Source organism: Papio anubis, chromosome 8 (genome assembly GCF_008728515.1).
Source record: "Papio anubis isolate 15944 chromosome 8, Panubis1.0, whole genome shotgun sequence".
Taxonomy (NCBI): domain Eukaryota; kingdom Metazoa; phylum Chordata; class Mammalia; order Primates; family Cercopithecidae; genus Papio; species Papio anubis.
The window spans coordinates 90,051,558-90,068,853 of NC_044983.1; the positions used below are offsets into that span (position 1 = coordinate 90,051,558).

The window sequence follows — 17,296 nt, forward strand, 5'->3', positions numbered from 1 at the left end:
TTTTGGAGACACAGTCTACCTCTCGCCCAGGCGGGAGTACAGTGGGGTGTTCTCAGCTCACGACAACCGCCACCTCCTAGGTTTAAGCGACTCTCTTGCCTCAGCCTCGTGAGTAGCTGGGATTACAGGCATGTGCCACCACGCCTGGCTAATTTTTGTATTTTTAGTAGAGACGGGCTTGGTCGTCTCTTGGTCGTCATATTGGCCAGGCTTGGTCTCGAACTCCTGGTCTCAAGTAATCCTCCCGCCTCAGCATCCCAAAGTGCTGGGATTACAGGTGTGAGCCACTGTGTCCGTCTGCAACAAGGTATTTTTGAATTAAGGCATGTATGTTTTTTAAAAGACATACTGCTATTGAATACTTAGTACAGTCAAAACATAACTTTTATATGTAGTGGGAAACCCACAGAATTGTGTGACTTGCTTTATTGTGATATTCACTTTAATATAGTGCTCTAGAACCAAGCCTACCATATTTTCAAAGTATTCCTCTATTTGATGGAAACACATCCGTATTTTAGAGAGATTCACAAAACTTCATGTGAATTCCTGGTTTCACCCTCAAACTAAGTTTGACCTATGTGTTTTGAAGAGTATACTTTTGGTAAAGAAGCACATTGGCCTGTGTTGACTCTGAGTGCTTGAATTGTTTCCAAAATTTGCTGTCTAGAACTAGCATCTGCTGTCATCAAAGGCGGACTATCCTACAGGGCTCCAAAAGTGTTCTATAATGGAATTTCTAAGCAAAAGTGGCAGTGTGGAAGTAATGTCACATCAGTAATCTGCGGTGTCCATCTCAAACATTAGGCCAAAAAAAGTCATTTAATACCTTGTAATGATAATGTCACCATATCTTGAAATCAGCATGGTCATTGCCTTGTGTGTGCTTTACAGCTTCAGAGAATTAAATATTCTAATTAACTTTGTTGCATACTTTGATTTGAAACGAAATGAAAATGCTCAGTATTCATTTGCTACAACTGGATAGATAAAAGTCATATTCCTGGTAATATCTCAGGACTGGATTTATTTGGCCCTTTTACCCAAAAGGGCAGTTGGAGGCTAAGTTGAATGACTGACTGATGGGAGGCAGCCATTCTGAGATTTCTAAAGGAAGCTCGGCTAGATCCATCTTCCCTCTCTTGGCTTGGTATAGGTTTAATTTTGATTTAGAAGTAACCTGATTTTACCTTTCCAAAGTGTTTCCTTAACTTAATCTCACAGATTTAAATTTTGAGAAGAATAGTTCAGTCTCTCGATATGGAGCCTCTCAAGTTGAAGATATGGGGAATATAATTTTAGCAATGATTTCAGAGCCTTATAGTAAGTATTGCTTTTATAGTAGTGCAGTCCCAGAATTTGTACTATTTTTCTCTTACCTATACTCAAATTTCCTTCTGCAACTTTGTCTCCCTAATCACTAAATGATGACTTGCATGTTCTCATTTTTAGATCACAGGTTTTCAGATCCAGAGAGAGTGAATTACAAGTTTGAAAGTGGGACTTGGTAAGTGCCCGAGTACTATTTATTTGAGCTTTTTAACTTGTTTTTGTTTGTTTTGTTTTGTTTTGGGACAGAGTCTCGCTCTGTTGCCCAGGCTGGAGTGCAGTGGCATGATTTCGGCTCCCTACAAGCTCCGCTCCCCAGGTTCACGCCATTCTCCTGCCTCAGCTTCCGAGTAGCTGGGACTACAGGCACCAGCCACCACGCCCGGCTAATTTTTTGTATTTTTAGTAGAGACGGGGTTTCACCGTGTTAGCCAGGATGGTCTCGATCTCCTGACCTCGTATCTGCCTGCCTGCCTCGTCCTCCTAAAGTGCTGGGATTACTGGCGTGAGCCACCGCACCTGGCCTTTAACTTGTTTTTGTTCATATTGTGCCACTTAATTCTTGTCATATTTTAGAAACTTTACTAATCCTTTTAGCTATCCTTTCTCACTGTTAGGTCATCTGTAAAAGAAGGTTGTATTACTTAGAGCTTGGATATTGGGAATAAAATGTAATGACTTAGTGGCATCTTTAGTCACCCTGACCTTAAGTATATTATATGCTCGTATCTGTGATTGTTATTTTGGTCTCCCCAAACTATCCAATCTTTCACTTAGAAAATTTCCAAAGGAGAACTTGTAGGCTTTAATAGAGTTCACAATTTTTACTGAGATAAAATTTTACGTACATTCTCTAAGTACTTTATTTATTTTCGAGACACTGTTGCTCTGTTGCCCAGGCTGGAATATCATGGTGTGATCTCTGCTCACTGCAACCTCTGCCTCCCGGGTTCAAGCGATTCTCGTGCCTCAGCCTCCCCAGTAGCTGGGATTACAGATGTGTGCCATCACACCTGGCTAAGTTTTGTATTTTTAGTAGAGAATGGGGTTTTGCCATGTTGACCAGGCTGGTCTCAAACTCCTGGCCTCATGTGATCCACCCACCTTGACCTCCCAAAGTGCTGGGATTACAGGTGTGAGCCACTGTGCCTGGCTATATAGGTTTCTACTTTAAAGCCAAGGAAATAGCTGGGGAGAAGTATGAAGTGGTTATCTGTTAGTGATCGCAGGAGACCTGTTTGTTTGTAAATCACTCTAATGAATTGAGTGTTTGCTTGCTCTCTCTCTGAAGTGAGTAGAAACTTCTGACAGCTTTGCCCATAGAGACTTTGAGGCCGATTTAGTTATGAAGAAAGTGACTTATTAAGAAAATGTCCTGAGAGAACTGAAAATATGAACTTAGGAGGGATAAGACATCAAAAGGTGTCAAAAAATATAATAAGTGATTTGCAAGTGAGTCATTAAGGTGTAGGAACTCACAGGCATTTCTATGGATATTCTCTGGGATGGCTCCCTGGTTTGATGTGGGGGATATTTTAATGGCAGACTTCTTACCATGCACACATATTCCTCTTGCGGGTTACTTGTGAGCTTTATTCTGATCCTAAATTCGGCTGCTAAACTGGATTTAAACCCCACATGTATACTGGCTAGATTTGAGAATGAATTCAAACCTATATTTTGGGATTCTAGGAACTTTCAGGACATGAGCATGCCAAGCAAACATTTCCTCTTTTTTTTTTTTTTTTGAGATGGAGTCTCACTCTATTGCCCAGGCTGGAGTGCAGTGGCACAATCTCAGCTCACTGCAGCCTCCACCTTCCAGGTTCAAGTGATTCTCCTGCCTCGGCCTCCCAAGTAGCTGGGATTGTAAGCATACACTACCATGCCTGGCTAATCTTCATAATTTTAGTAGAGACGGGATTTTACCATGTTGGCCAGGCTGGTCGCGAACTCCTGACCTCGGGTGATCCACCTACCTCAGCCTGCCAAAGTGGTGGGATTACAGGCATAAGCCACCATGCCTGGCCTTCCTCAGCTTTGATAGATAGATGATTTGCTGAGTGAGCTAGCTGTGTTGGGCCTACACAGACGGCCATCTTTCTATAATGAACCACCTAAACAGTACTTTGAGCTGTACCCATGTAATTTTTGAGGTTATAAGGAAAATCGAGTAGTATTGGTAGTCTGAACACCAAATAATACATCCTGTGTAACTAGGCAGTTGTCTTGCAGGGGGTAATAGTTGTCTGACTTGCTGGCATTTATCATGCAACCTGAAGTTTTGCTTCATCCACAGCAGCAAGATGGAACTTATTGATGATAACACCGTAGTCAGGGCACGAGGTTTACCATGGCAGTCTTCAGATCAAGATATTGCAAGATTCTTCAAAGGACTCAATATTGCCAAGTTGGTTTTCTTCAATATTTATTTTACTTAATCCCAAAGGGGTAACGGATTTTCTATCTTTTTTTTTCTCACTGTATTTTTTTTTCTACTTGCCATCTGTTTTATTATTCTCAAAGGGGAGGTGCAGCACTTTGTCTGAATGCTCAGGGTCGAAGGAATGGAGAAGCTCTGGTTAGGTTTGTAAGTGAGGAGCACCGAGACCTAGCACTACAGAGGCACAAACATCACATGGGGACCCGGTATATTGAGGTATGTCCTCAAAACCTGAACCCCTGGACATCGCGAATGAGAATTAACATAGGCTCAGAAACACTAACTTCTCTGTCTTTTCTCAGGTTTACAAAGCAACAGGTGAAGATTTTCTTAAAATTGCCGGTGGTAAGTGCCTTTTATATAATGTGGCTTTAGTTAATAAGAATATAAAAATTTTGCATATTTAATTTAGCAAGAGTGGATAAATAGGGTCATGAATGGTTTTTATTTTCTACTGTAACATGGGAATAGATTTTCTTCCCCAGAAGTAGAAGCTTCCGGTAATAACAGTGAGCTTAATGTATAACACTTGTCTTAAGGCTTGAGCCAGCCTACTATAGTTAAATAGCCATTAAAAATAGTACTATACGAAGGTGAAAAGGTGATATGAAGTTGTATGCATATGGAAAGGCTAGGTTGTTTTGTTCTGTTTTTTTTTGGAAACAGAGTTTTGCTCTATCACCCAGACTGGAGTGCAGCGGCACAATCTCAGCTCATTGCAACCTCCACCTCCCAGGCTCAAGCAGTTCTTGTGCCTCCGCCTCCAAATGTCTGGGCTTATAGGTGTGTGCCACCACGCCTGGCTAATTTTTTGTAATTTTAATAGAGACGGGGTTTCACCATGTTGGCCAAGCTGGTCTGGAACCCCTGGCTTCAAATTGATCCTCCTGCCTCAGCCTCCCAAAGTGCTGGGATTACAGGCCTGAGCCACTGTGCCCGGCCAGGAAATGATATTCTTGAAAAGAGTCAGAAAACTGACTCTTTTTCTGACTGGGATTGTTGCACATGTGCTTCTAATTTTTCTCTAAACTTAACACATGAGTCGCCAGAAACATGGTAGTTTTGGGTCTCACAGTATTTTTGGATACATATTTACGGTAATATGGTTAAAAAGAGGGTGGAACAGATGTGGTTTTTATCCAGTTATTTAGTGATTAATAACTTTAAAGGAAGTAACAGATGTATAAAACATTCACTGTGCTTTTTGTCTGATTTTTTTCTACACATGTATCTAATTTGTAAGTTTCTATTGCTCATTCATATTGTTTTATAATTTCCTTTTAATGTGTTATGAACATCCTACATTACTCAATTTTCTTAAATATTAATTGCTACATAGTATTATATGTACCGTAATACTTTAAAACATCCCTGTTGGAGCTGGGCACATGGCTTGTGCCTGTAATTCCAGCTACTTGGGAGGCTGAGACAGGGAAGATTGCTTGAGCCTTGGTGTATTTTGAGAATGGCCTGAGCAACATAGCGAGATTCTGTCTGTAATAAATAAAATATCCCTGTTGAGGATTTAGAACTCATTTCCAACTTTTGACTTTAATATATTGTGGTAAATATTTTTAAATCTCTGTGTGCACCACTCATTAGGATAAATCTCTAAAAGAAGGATAGCTGAATCAAAAAATTGTGGACCTTTTCAACAGCCATTTGACACCTATTGCCAAATTATATGAAGATGACTTTCACTGTGTAAAAGAACATTTGTATTCCCACATTACATAGCCCCGGTGAAAATTTTGCAGCTATAGAACTTATAGGAGCAGCATCCTATTAACACAATTTGCTGGTATATTTTTGCTCCAGTTCATCTTTAGATAAACTCTAAGGCTTCAAAATTCAGGACTTTAGGAGCATTTCCAGAGTTCCCAAGCAATGTTTGATATTGTTTGGGGCCAAATATATTTGGAGTTGCTGTGGTTTTACCTAAATCCTGACATTTTGTGATAGATGCATTGCAACGTGGAGATGGCAAAGTCAATTAATATTTATATCGTTTCTGGGATTTCATTGTATATGGGCAATGCGATAAGAATTTGCTATTGGGCCTGGGCTTGGTGGCTCATGCCTTTAATCCCAGCTCTTTGGAAGGCCAAGGCAGGCGGATAACTTGAGGTCAAGAGTTCAAGGCCAGCCTGGCCAATGTGGCGAAACCCCATCTCTACTAGTAATACAAAAATTATCCAGGAGAGGTGTAGGGGTGTGTGTGTGTGTGTGTGTGTGTGTGTGTGTTTGTGTAATCCCAGCTACTCCAGGAGGCTGAGGCAGGAGAATCACTTGAACCTGTGTGGCGGTGGTTGCAGTGAGCTGAGGCACTCTAGCCTAGGAGACAGAGTAAAACTGTGTCTCAAAAAAAAGAAGCACAAAGAAGAATTTGCTATTAGGGAAAATGTTACTAGTGTACGAGTTTCAAAGATACACATTTAAGTATTTGCTTAATGACAACACTGTACAAAATGTTTTATGTTGGGCAGGATGTTGATCAATATTGAAAGTAGGTACCCCATATAATCATTATACTATTGTTTTTACTCAAGAGTGTTTGAACCTTTCTTAATTAAAAAAAAAAAAAAGTAATTGAGTTACTTGCAGATGGTTTTCGGGGGTGGGGGGAGTAATCGGGAAAAGATTTTTGTTTTTAAAGCCAAAGTGCTTTATATCTGTTACCCTACTTAATTTTCATAATTTATGACATAGGCAATCTTACAGACAAGAAAAAGCACAGAATTGAACTGGACTAAGATTATGCCCTAGTAAGCAGTAAAACCAAGATTGGACCCAGGCATTCTGGCTCCAGGACCTGTGCCTTTAACTACCACAATGACTTACTAGTGATCAGCCCATGATTTTATTGTGTTGCCAGCTTCCTAAAATAAAAAGGATGTTTTATGAAGAAGGGGAGGAGTAGGAGAAAATTCTGATTTCTAGGATGTTATTTTGAATTCAATAGGAGTGTGGGTCTTCATTACGAACTCAATACATTGGCAGGGCTTTTATCACTTTAAAATCGGTAATGTTGATGTCTTAACTATTTCTCTCCCTGCTTCCTGGTATTTGTTTTCCCTAGGTACTTCCAATGAGGTAGCCCAGTTTCTTTCCAAGGAAAATCAAGTCATTGTCCGCATGCGGGGGCTCCCTTTCACGGCCACAGCGGAAGAAGTGGTGGCCTTCTTTGGACAGCATTGCCCTATTACTGGGGGAAAGGAAGGCATCCTCTTTGTCACCTACCCAGATGGTAGGCCAACAGGGGACGCTTTTGTCCTCTTTGCTTGTGAGGAATATGCACAGAACGCGTTAAGGAAGCATAAAGACTTGTTGGGTAAAAGATACATTGAACTCTTCAGGAGCACAGCAGCTGAAGTTCAGCAGGTTGGTTTTAAAAACGAGTATGTTGTACCTTTGCATTGATTTCTGTTCTTTATCTCTGAAAACAGTCCTACATTACTCATTATGTTAAAATAAAACTGGCAAAATACTGAAAGTGTAACTGCATGAAAATAGTCTTGATTCTATAACCAAGAGATAGCCACTGTTATCCTGTACACACACAGAAAACATACTATGTGTTTTTACAGAAATGGGATACTGCTATAGCTGGAATTTTGTATTCTGGTTTAAAACTGTATCTTGAAAGTTTACCCATGTCTGAAAAGTTTCATCTTTAAATATCTCATGGAAGTGGATACTTTATCTAGAAATTCCTCTAGTGTACATTTAGATTGATCTTTTTCTACTGTAAGACATTTCTATGTAAAATGCTTGAACTGTCATCAGTTTGATTTCTGTAGCACTGGATATAGAGCGTGAGCTTTTAAGGTTTTTAATGTGTTGCCAAATGTTATTTCCCAAAAGACTTCATCAGTTCCATACCCTGCTGGTGAGCTCTGTCCTGTTTTTACTAGCTTTCCGCGTGTGTGTGTGTGTGTGTGTGAGTGTGAGTGTGTGACAGAGTCTCACTCTGTCGCCCAGGCTGGAGTACAGTGGCGCACTCTCGGCTCACTGACACCTCCGCCTGCCCCAGTTCAAGCAAATGTCCTGTCTTAGACTCCTGAGTAGCTGGGATTACAGGTGCCTGCCACCACACCCAGCTAATTTTTGAATTTTTAATGGAGATGGGGTTTCGCCATGTTGGCCAGGCTATTCTCGAACTCCTGACCTCAGGTGATCCACCCACCTCGGGCTCCCAAACTGCTGGAATTACAGGTGTGAGCCACTGCGCCTGGCTACTTTCAGCGTTTTTGAGGCACAAAATGAGGCAATCACTTCCTCAAAAATGTACTGAGATCTAGGCATTAAACCATTTACAGAATCACAAGCTTTTCAACTGTTCTTGACTTACCAGCCACCAGCTGAACATGTCTTCAGGGATCAGTTTTTCTTTGTAGCAGAAATGGTATAGACTGCTTTTCCAACTTGCTCTTTACATAGCTTTTCCAATTTGCTCTATTTGTGTCCCATAGTAGAATAGTGATTCAAATGATTCCACAGATCTACTTTGTAAGTATTTAGGATACTTACTTATTTCTGTGAGTTCATCAGAGTGTTGTGTAGCTTCTGCATCCCATTATATGTTGTGATTTTAAATAATTGTGCAAAGTTAAGAACCTTTTTACCTAGTAGAATACCAAAATGATTTTTGTGCTTAGAATAAGTTTAGGTGAAATTCTAAATTATTTTTGTGTTCCATTGTACTGGTACTCTTGAACCCTAAACTAGCTACATTCTTACAGTTTAAAATTTAAATCTGGCCAGGCGCAGTGGCTCATGCCTGTAATCCTAGCACTTTGGGAGGCCGAGGCGGGCAGATTGCCTGAGCTCAGGAGTTCAAAACCAGCTTGGGCAACAAGGTGAAACCCCATCTCTGCTGAAAATACAAAAAAAAAAAAAAAAAAAAATTAGCTGGGTGTGGCAGTGTGCACCTTTAGTCCCAGCTACTTGGGAGGCTGAGGCAGGAGAATTGCATGAACCCAGGAGGCGGAGGTTGCAGTGAACTGAGATCACACTGCACTCTGGCCTGGGTGACCAAGCAAGGCTTTGTCTCCCCCTACCAAAAAAAAAAAAAATTTATACCTTTTTGAAAATGTCGTAAGTGCTGAATCTCTAAAATGTGCTTGAGTTTTCAAACATGGCACACATTCTTCCCAAACCAGGAGAAAAAACTAGATAGAGATGTGGTTTCAGATCTTTACTTGGAAGGAGAGTTTCTTTTATGAAATCATAGCCTAGAATAAGCTACCGCAGGTCCTGGGCTAGTGTGTGTTGGTTTGGGAATAGAGTAGGCTGCCTCTCTATGATTCTACTATGAGTTGCTTTTGGGTGTGTGTGCTCTCTACTTCTCCATCCCTCCTGATGTATTTAATAAGTTTTGAACTAGTCATAGGTTCTTCCACTGTTTTTTCTTCATTACTAGTAATCATTTTATTCAATAAATATTTGAGCACCTCTTAATTGTCAGGTATCATGAGATGCTTCACCATTTCCTGTCCTGAGTTTATTTATTACTACACTAATTTTCTATTCTTGTTCTTCTAATGTTTTTGCTGTGTCTGGATTGTTGATATAATTTCTTTTTCTTTTTCTTTTTTTTTTGAGACGGAGTCTTGCACTGTTGCTCAGGCTGGAGTGCAGTGGCACGATCTCGGCTCACTGCAAGCTCTGCCTCCTGGGTTCACGCCATTCTTCTGCCTCAGCCTCTCGAGTAGCTGGGACTATAGGCGCCCACTACCATGCCCAGCTAATTTTTTTGTACTTTCAGTAGAGTTGGGGTGTCACAGTGTTAGCCAGGATGGTCTTGATGTCCTGACCTCGTGATCTGCCCACCTCAGCCTCCCAAAGTGCCGGGATTACAGGTGTGAGCCACCGCGCCCAGCCCCTGTTTGTATAATTTCTTATTAAGGTCTTCATGTCTCTTTTTCATGCCGTTTCTCTGGTGGTGCTGTTTGATTTTTGTCCCCTCTTACTCAGCAACTGAGCAGGGTGTGAGTGGGGAAATTAGTGCATGTTTTGGGGAGGCGTTCACTGATTCTTCTGTATTGTCAGTTTATGGGATGTTAAAGGCTAGAGTGATTAAGTTGTTCAGAAAACCTGGAGATGCCACAGATGGCATTTGCCTGAGGACTTCTAGTATTATGAACTAGTTGGCATGCTCTGAGGCAAAAGTGGACAAGAGCCTTGTAATATGAGTGTTGCCTAAGGGCAGTCTTTTGTCTAAAATTCGCCTGACCTATCACCATCTGTTTCCAAGATAGCTGAATTCTGTGAATCTAGAAGATATTCAAGATCTTGTGTCTTACCACTGTCTCAAATTCACAGGGAAACTAAATTACTATTCATCTTTATAGTCAAGAAATGATTCTTTTTTTTTTTTTTTTTTTTTTTTGAGACGGAGTCTTGCTCTGTCTCCCAGGCTGGAGTGCAGTGGCCCGATCTCAGCTCACAGCAAGCTTCGCCTCCCGGGTCCACGCCATTCTCCTGCCTCAGCCTCCCGAGTAGCTGGGACTGCAGGTGGCGGGCGCCTGTAGTCCCAGCTAGTTTTTTTTGTATTTTTTAGTAGAGACGGGGTTTCACTGTGTTAGCCAGGATGGTCTCGATCTCCTGACCTCATGATCCACCCATCTCGGCCTCCCAAAGTGCTGGGATTACAGGCTTGAGCCACCGCGCCCAGCCAAGAAATGATTCTTTTCAGTTCTTTATATCCACCCATTCTGTCTTGTGCTATTATTCATTATATTTTAATATAATCCGAGTGATTTTTGGCCTGTGATTCTTTTACTGGATCATTCTCTATTTCTTGGGTTTGGAGGTGGAGTATGAAGGTAATGAGGGGAATAGTGTGTACTTAGTGAAATGATATCTAATGCATAGCTACAAAAGTCCACATTTAGTGATATGTTCAGAATTGTATAAAAGCAGCAGCTTTAGGGATAATAGTCCCTCATAGATAGTGATACATTGTTACAAGTAGACACTAAGTGTTTAAATGTTTTGTGATGTACGCCTCACTGTGTATTTGACAAAAATGAGTATCATGCTTTCCCTGCTGAAATGCATGAATCCCTTTCTCCATTACTTCTCAAACTTGCATGTACTTCTGAATCACTTGAAGATTTAGTTCAGATGAAGAGTCATATTGATTAGGTCTGGGGTGGAGCTGGATTCTGCATTTCTGACGAGCTTCCCAGTGATGCCATTGCTGATCTGTGGAAAGCAGAGGAGTAGCACAGCTCTAAATCACTTCTGTTTTGCTTTGAGTACAGGTGCTGAATCGATTCTCCTCGGCCCCTCTCATTCCACTTCCAACCCCTCCCATTATTCCAGTACTACCTCAGCAATTTGTGCCCCCTACAAATGTTAGAGACTGTATACGCCTTCGAGGTCTTCCCTATGCAGCCACAATTGAGGACATCCTGGATTTCCTGGGGGAGTTCGCCACAGATATTCGTACTCATGGGGTTCACATGGTTTTGAATCACCAGGTAAGAAAGATACTTAGTGGAAAACTTATTTGCTTTTTCTCACTACATATGAGAATATCTAATACTAGATATTAGATAATCTATTAGAAATATCTAATATTAGATATTAGTCTTTGATAAATAAAATTAGTCTTAGATAAATTTAGATAAAATTAGTCTTTGATAAATAAAATTAGTCTTAAATTACTTACATCTAATTAAAAAGTACATAGTCCTCAGTTACACACTAAGTCTTTAAGGAAAGACTTAACTGTAAATACAAGAGGTCTTTAGAATGAACTGAAAATAATGCTATCATTAGTATAGTAATTCAAATTCAGCTTTGATTCCTTCATCACATATATCCATCACATTATCAATAGCATCAAGTAGGCACCACATACATTATCAGTCTTGACACAATTTTTCTTATTTTGGCTATTCAACCCTGCACCTCTGCTGTAGTGTTACAGCAACCATGGATGATGCTTATTTTAACAAATAAGCATACCTGTTCCAGAATATTTTGTATCCATAGACTATCTAGAAATGGCTTATTTCGTATTTAATATATACATGTTAGACATCAAGTTACATTCAATAGCAAGCAAACTCAATGAGGACTTGTATCCACACCACCTAGAAAGAACAGTATGTGTGGATCATAACAGGCTCTCAAATGTATTAATGAATGAATTGCTGAGAAGCCTGTATCAAAATCTAACGGAATTCTTCTGTATGCAAATGTAAAGTATTTCCTAGATTATTGTCATCTAATTTTTTGTTAAAGAAAATACGTTTGCTGGAAAATTAACAGTATCTTGTGCTGTCATAAGCAGCATAAAATTCTACAAACCCACAAGACAGGTATTTCTAATTGAAACTTTGGAACTTTTTTTTCTTTTTTTTGAGACAGAGTCTCACTCTGTCGCCCAGGCTGGAGTACAATGGTGTGATCTTGCTCACTGCAACCTCTGCCTCCTGGGTTCAAGCATTTCTCCTGCCTCAGCCCCCCTAGTAGCTGGGATCACAGGTGTCCACCATCATTCCCGGCTAATTTTTGTATTTTTAGTAGAGACAGGGTTTCACCATGTTGGCCAGGCTGGTCTCAAACTCCTGACCTCAGGTGATCCACCCACCTCGGCCTCCCAAAGTGCTGGGATTACAGGCGTGAGCCGCTGCAACCAGCCTGGAACTCTTTATTAAATGCAAAGCTATATTAATTTTTGAAAATGTTTTCTGAGGATTAAGGATTGAATGTAGGCTTATATTGAAAATACTGAATTTTTTTCCCCCTAAATTGCTAATTTATCACCTTTTCACTTGGAGATTTGGTCACTTTCATAACTGTAATCTTGTCTCACTGAAAAGCATGTACCATTGGATACAAGGAATCAGAAAACCATCCTGAGCCCTTGCCTTCTATACCAGTTTTCTCCATCAGCACATGCTCGTTCTAAATCTTCAGTCAATATTAATATTATACAACTTGTTGTCTGACCCTCAGCATGCTTCACTGGTAGGAGTTTTTAATGAATAAAATTGCCCACATTTAAGCATCACCAGGGAATTATTTGGTTTCTTATTGAGTCACCACTTCTAATAACCCAGAGGCCATTACTCTTTGATTAACAACAGTATTTGTCTCTCTTTGACTCATGTGACCTACTGTGATTACACTTGGGGAAAGGTTCTTAGATGATGGGCAAACTCTTAGCTGCCTTGAAGATGTTAGGTTTCCATCTTGGACTGGGTTTGTTGCTAGTTTCCCTGGTATGGTAACTCTAATGGTAACTTGCATGGTAATAATTTCATAGTCCTTAAGAGACTTACTGAGAAAACCATAATAAAATAAGAAAGTAGTCCTATAAGCTGATCATGTCTTTTTCTCCCCCATAAAACATTCATGCTCAATAAAACTAAGGCGTTCTACCTCTGTGGAACACAAATCTACAGGCTTGGTTTGAAATAGGGGATTTTAGCAAGCTATTACTAATAGAAAATATCTATTAGTAATACCTGTTTGACCAAGGTAGAGCTGTAAGGAGTGAGAGAAGGGCTCCCAAGCAAGGCTGATGATACATACAGCTCTCACCAATCATCACTGGGCCTTGTACCTCCCAAATTCCTTGCCCCCAAGCTACATTCCAACCCAGGCCTCAGGGATAAGGGAAGAGTGAAAGGGATATGGCAGGTCAGTGATGAACTGAGAGCCGAAAAAGAACACCGGTTTGTTCATTTTCCTGTAGGAGAGTACCTAAAGCTCCAGTGCTGGTTCTGTTACTAGCTTTTCTCAATTGAATGAGATTTAATCAAATTTCTCAGAAGAGAAGAAAAACTAATATACGATCCTGTATTTTGAAACCACAGTCTCAAGGAGACCCTTTCGAAACCTTGTAAATCTGATACTAATTAACAAGTGAAAAAGGCCCATTTTCAGCTATGAGCTCTCAAAACTGTTTCTTAAAGGTTTTGTTGGTCATTCTGGTGATCAAGTGATGAAATGCAAGTCAGATTCCAGCAGACCACACCATCACCCGGATTTTGTGGCTGAAATATCTGTATTATGGGTGATTGTCACTTTGCATGTTCTATAAGCAACCATTTCCTTGTTGAAGGAGACAGTCTCCTTTTGTTTTTATTCTTCCCCCACACACTCAGGGCCGCCCATCAGGAGATGCCTTTATCCAGATGAAGTCTGCGGACAGAGCATTTATGGCTGCACAGAAGTGTCATAAAAAAAACATGAAGGACAGATATGTTGAAGTCTTTCAGTGTTCAGCTGAGGAGATGAACTTTGTGTTAATGGGGGGCACTTTAAATCGAAATGGCTTATCCCCACCGCCATGTAAGTTACCATGTAAGTTTTTCTTGGGTCTTGGCGCTATTCTACGCTATATGCTGGTAGGTGCTTAAGCTGCTTTCGTAACTCTCTGTGCCCCTGGTTCTTTCTGAGGCAGGTGAGGTGGTTATATAAGGTTCTCCCATCTGTAATCGGTAGTATCTGGTAATCATTTATAGACCTTGGTTGTGGAAACCCATAATTAGAGATGCTACAGATATGCTTTCAAATTATATTCCTGCTTTTCCAGTGATAAGCACTTGATTTCTGAAGCTTAGTGTGCTCCAGCTAAGCACTGACTCTGGGAGGCAACCTGGCTATATAGATAATTTTAGTACGCATTTAAAGTCAAAATAAAAGTATGGCTGGATTGTTTTTCTTTTCTTTCTTAAAACATACTAACCTTTAAGAAGGTCGGTTTGGGCCGGGCGCGGTGGCTCAAGCCTGTAATCCCAGCACTTTGGGAGGCCGAGACGGGCGGATCACGAGGTCAGGAGATCGAGACCATCCTGGCTAACACGGTGAAACCCCGTCTCTACTAAGAAATACAAAAAACTAGCCGGGCGAGGTGGCGGGCGCCTGTAGTCCCAGCTCCTCTGGAGGCTGAGGCCGGAGAATGGCTTGAACCCGGGAGGCGGAGCTTGCAGTGAGCTGAGATCCGGCCACTGCACTCCAGCCTGGGCTACAGAGCGAGACTCCGTCTCAAAAAAAAAAAAAAAAAAAAAGAAGGTCGGTTTGATGCACATGTTGCATTTAACTTTTTGAGCATCAAGTCTTTTTTGAACATTTTTGAGCATTTCTATTGCTCTCCAGGCTATCTGGAATGAGCAAGTTAGCAAAAACAAAAAACAAAACGAAACAAAAAAACACATAGATTAATTAGCCAAAGTTTCCATTGGATCACAGGATCAGTGCTTAATTTCAAGCCATGCTCTTGCTCATTGGCACCTGGGTGCAAGCCATCTGGAATCCTGTTTGAGGGGAATAAGCCCTGTAGTATATGAAGTTCTAGTTAGTGAATAAGGAACATATGGGATCTGATGTTAAAATTTGAGTCTTTTTTTACACAATTTCTCCTGTAAGTAAGATGTACCTTCTTAGGCCTGTTGGGTATGTTTAAAGAATATAGTATTTGCAGTACAGTTCAAAGATAACTAAGAAAGTAAACTGGATTGTGTGCTTGATTCCCATAAAGTGGGGGATTCGGGCACCTGACTTTCTAATAAGAGGGACCTATACTAATAATCTTGTTTGGTAAAGTATTATTTGTAGAACATTCAGTGGGGCTTAATCCTTTTTATCTTTTGAATTTCTAAATGCTAATATTCCATTTACCTGCTGCTTGCTGTTGGTGAATATCTTAGAGTTGATCATTAATGAGTATGAAGTTTTGGAAATTTATAATTGGGTTAAGAGATCTTACAGTAATCTCAATTGTATGTCTTCAGTATATAAACCACTGGTAATGTCAGTAGCTTTTACGATATCCTTTAGTGATAATCTGTCAAACATTGTAGGATAAAGCCTCTTGTGTGACCCAAATTCTGCTTTTGGAATATCCTTTCACTTGTCTATCCTCCTGGTCATTACAGATTTTTCCTCTGAAGACTTTCATTTTTACCCATTTTTCCTCACAAACCCCCAAATAAAAAAGATTTAAAATCCATGTGTCAGCCAGGTACAATGGCTCACACCTGTAATCTCAGCACTTTGGGAGGCCAAGGTGGGAGGATCACTTGAGGCCAGGGGCTCAAGACCAGCTTGAGCAACATAACGAGACCCCTATCTGTACAAAATGTTTTTAAAAGCCAGTCATGGTGGCACACACCTGTGGTTCCATGGGGAGGCAGAGGTGGGAGAATATCTTGAGTTCAGGAGATTGAGGTTGCAGTGAGCCATGATCGTGCCATTGCACTGCAGCCTGGGCAACAGAGCAAGATCCTACCTTCAAAAGTTCCCATAAGAATATACCTTCAATACGGCCGGGCGCGGTGGCTCAAGCCTGTAATCCCAGCACTTTGGGAGGCCGAGACGGGCGGATCACGAGGTCAGGAGATCGAGACCATCCTGGCTAACACGGTGAAACCCCGTCTCTACTAAAAAATACAAAAAACTAGCCGGGCGAAGTGGCGGTTGCCTGTAGTCCCAGCTACTCGGGAGGCTGAGGCAGGAGAATGGCGTGAACCCGAGAGGAGGAGCTTGCAGTGAGCTGAGATCCGGCCACTGCACTCCAGCCTGGGTGACAGAGCAAGACTCCGTCTCAAGAAAAAAAAAAAAAAAAAAAAAGAATATACTTTCAATACTTACCAAAAATGATAACATTTAGCCATATTTCTTTTTAGTGGAAGAGCTTAGTTTTTTAAAAACAAAATTCCAATTTTTATGTAACTAATACCTGTTCTACTGGACTTTTTTTTTTTTTTCCTGCCAACGCACTTTAGGTGGTTGCCTAGTCAGCCACCACGCCCAGCCATGTATGTTTGTTTTATTGGTGTGAGGCACTGTCCTGTAATGAACTGCTTGATAGTTTTGAAATCAGAATATGAACCAGGCATGGTGGCTCACGCCTGTAATGGCACTTTGGGAGGCCAAGGCGGGCAGATCACCTGAGGTCAGGAGTTTGAGACTAGCCTGACCAACATGGCAAAACCTTATCTCTACTAAAAAAATACAAGAAATCAGAATATGAGCACAGGCTGCTTAACTTTCTGTAAGACTTAGGTGCCTCAATTTGTGTTGTTGGTCTTTCTCTTGCACAGTTTTTGATGAGTATGAAAGAGGCCCTCAAGTTAAATGTGAGATCAATATGTTGATCTTTGGTCTGTATGCCCATATTTAGCTTGCTGTCTTATTCATTTCCATGGAAATGTAGAAACTCATAAGAACAAAAGACAATTTAAATTCAGCTTGGAGATTTTTGTGGGAAAAAGTTATCCCTTGGGCCTCTGCTGATTGCAAAATATGGTGGTTCTAGGTTTGAAGCTTAAAGTCAGGCACCCCATATTAATTCAGCATCTTGTCTTAACTCTTCTGTTGGGTATAGATGGCCTGGATAGTTGTGTTCATTCTACAAGTGAAAGTATCAAGTGACCAGCCGCTGGTCTTCTGTTTCTAAACCTAGAAGATGTTGGATAACCAGAAGACAATGGAGTTTGGGCCCATTTTTAAATTTAATTTGAGTCAGCTTTTTATTAGTTGATTCCCAGGAAGACTTAG

The 17,296-nt window shown here is 40.8% G+C and overlaps 1 protein-coding gene across 8 annotated transcripts in view; it reads left to right on the forward strand.

The window, feature by feature from the left end:
- Positions 1-17,296, forward strand: part of ESRP1 (epithelial splicing regulatory protein 1) — a 71,882-nt gene that overhangs the window by 20,182 nt on the left and 34,404 nt on the right. For 4 of the 8 annotated variants that reach the window (XM_009213345.2, XM_009213346.2, XM_009213347.2 and 1 more), the window contains exons 5-12: positions 1,225-1,323; positions 1,453-1,507; positions 3,629-3,739; positions 3,856-3,988; positions 4,075-4,117; positions 6,852-7,153; positions 11,041-11,259; positions 13,900-14,098. In XM_009213345.2, coding sequence (XP_009211609.1) covers positions 1,225-1,323; positions 1,453-1,507; positions 3,629-3,739; positions 3,856-3,988; positions 4,075-4,117; positions 6,852-7,153; positions 11,041-11,259; positions 13,900-14,098 — 1,161 coding nt within the window. Of the gene's footprint in view, positions 1-1,224; positions 1,324-1,452; positions 1,508-3,628; positions 3,740-3,855; positions 3,989-4,074; positions 4,118-6,851; positions 7,154-11,040; positions 11,260-13,899; positions 14,494-14,809; positions 15,727-17,296 lie in introns of those variants that run through there. The other 4 variants (XM_003902982.4, XM_003902981.3, XM_003902983.3 and 1 more) reach the window with 2 other exon arrangements.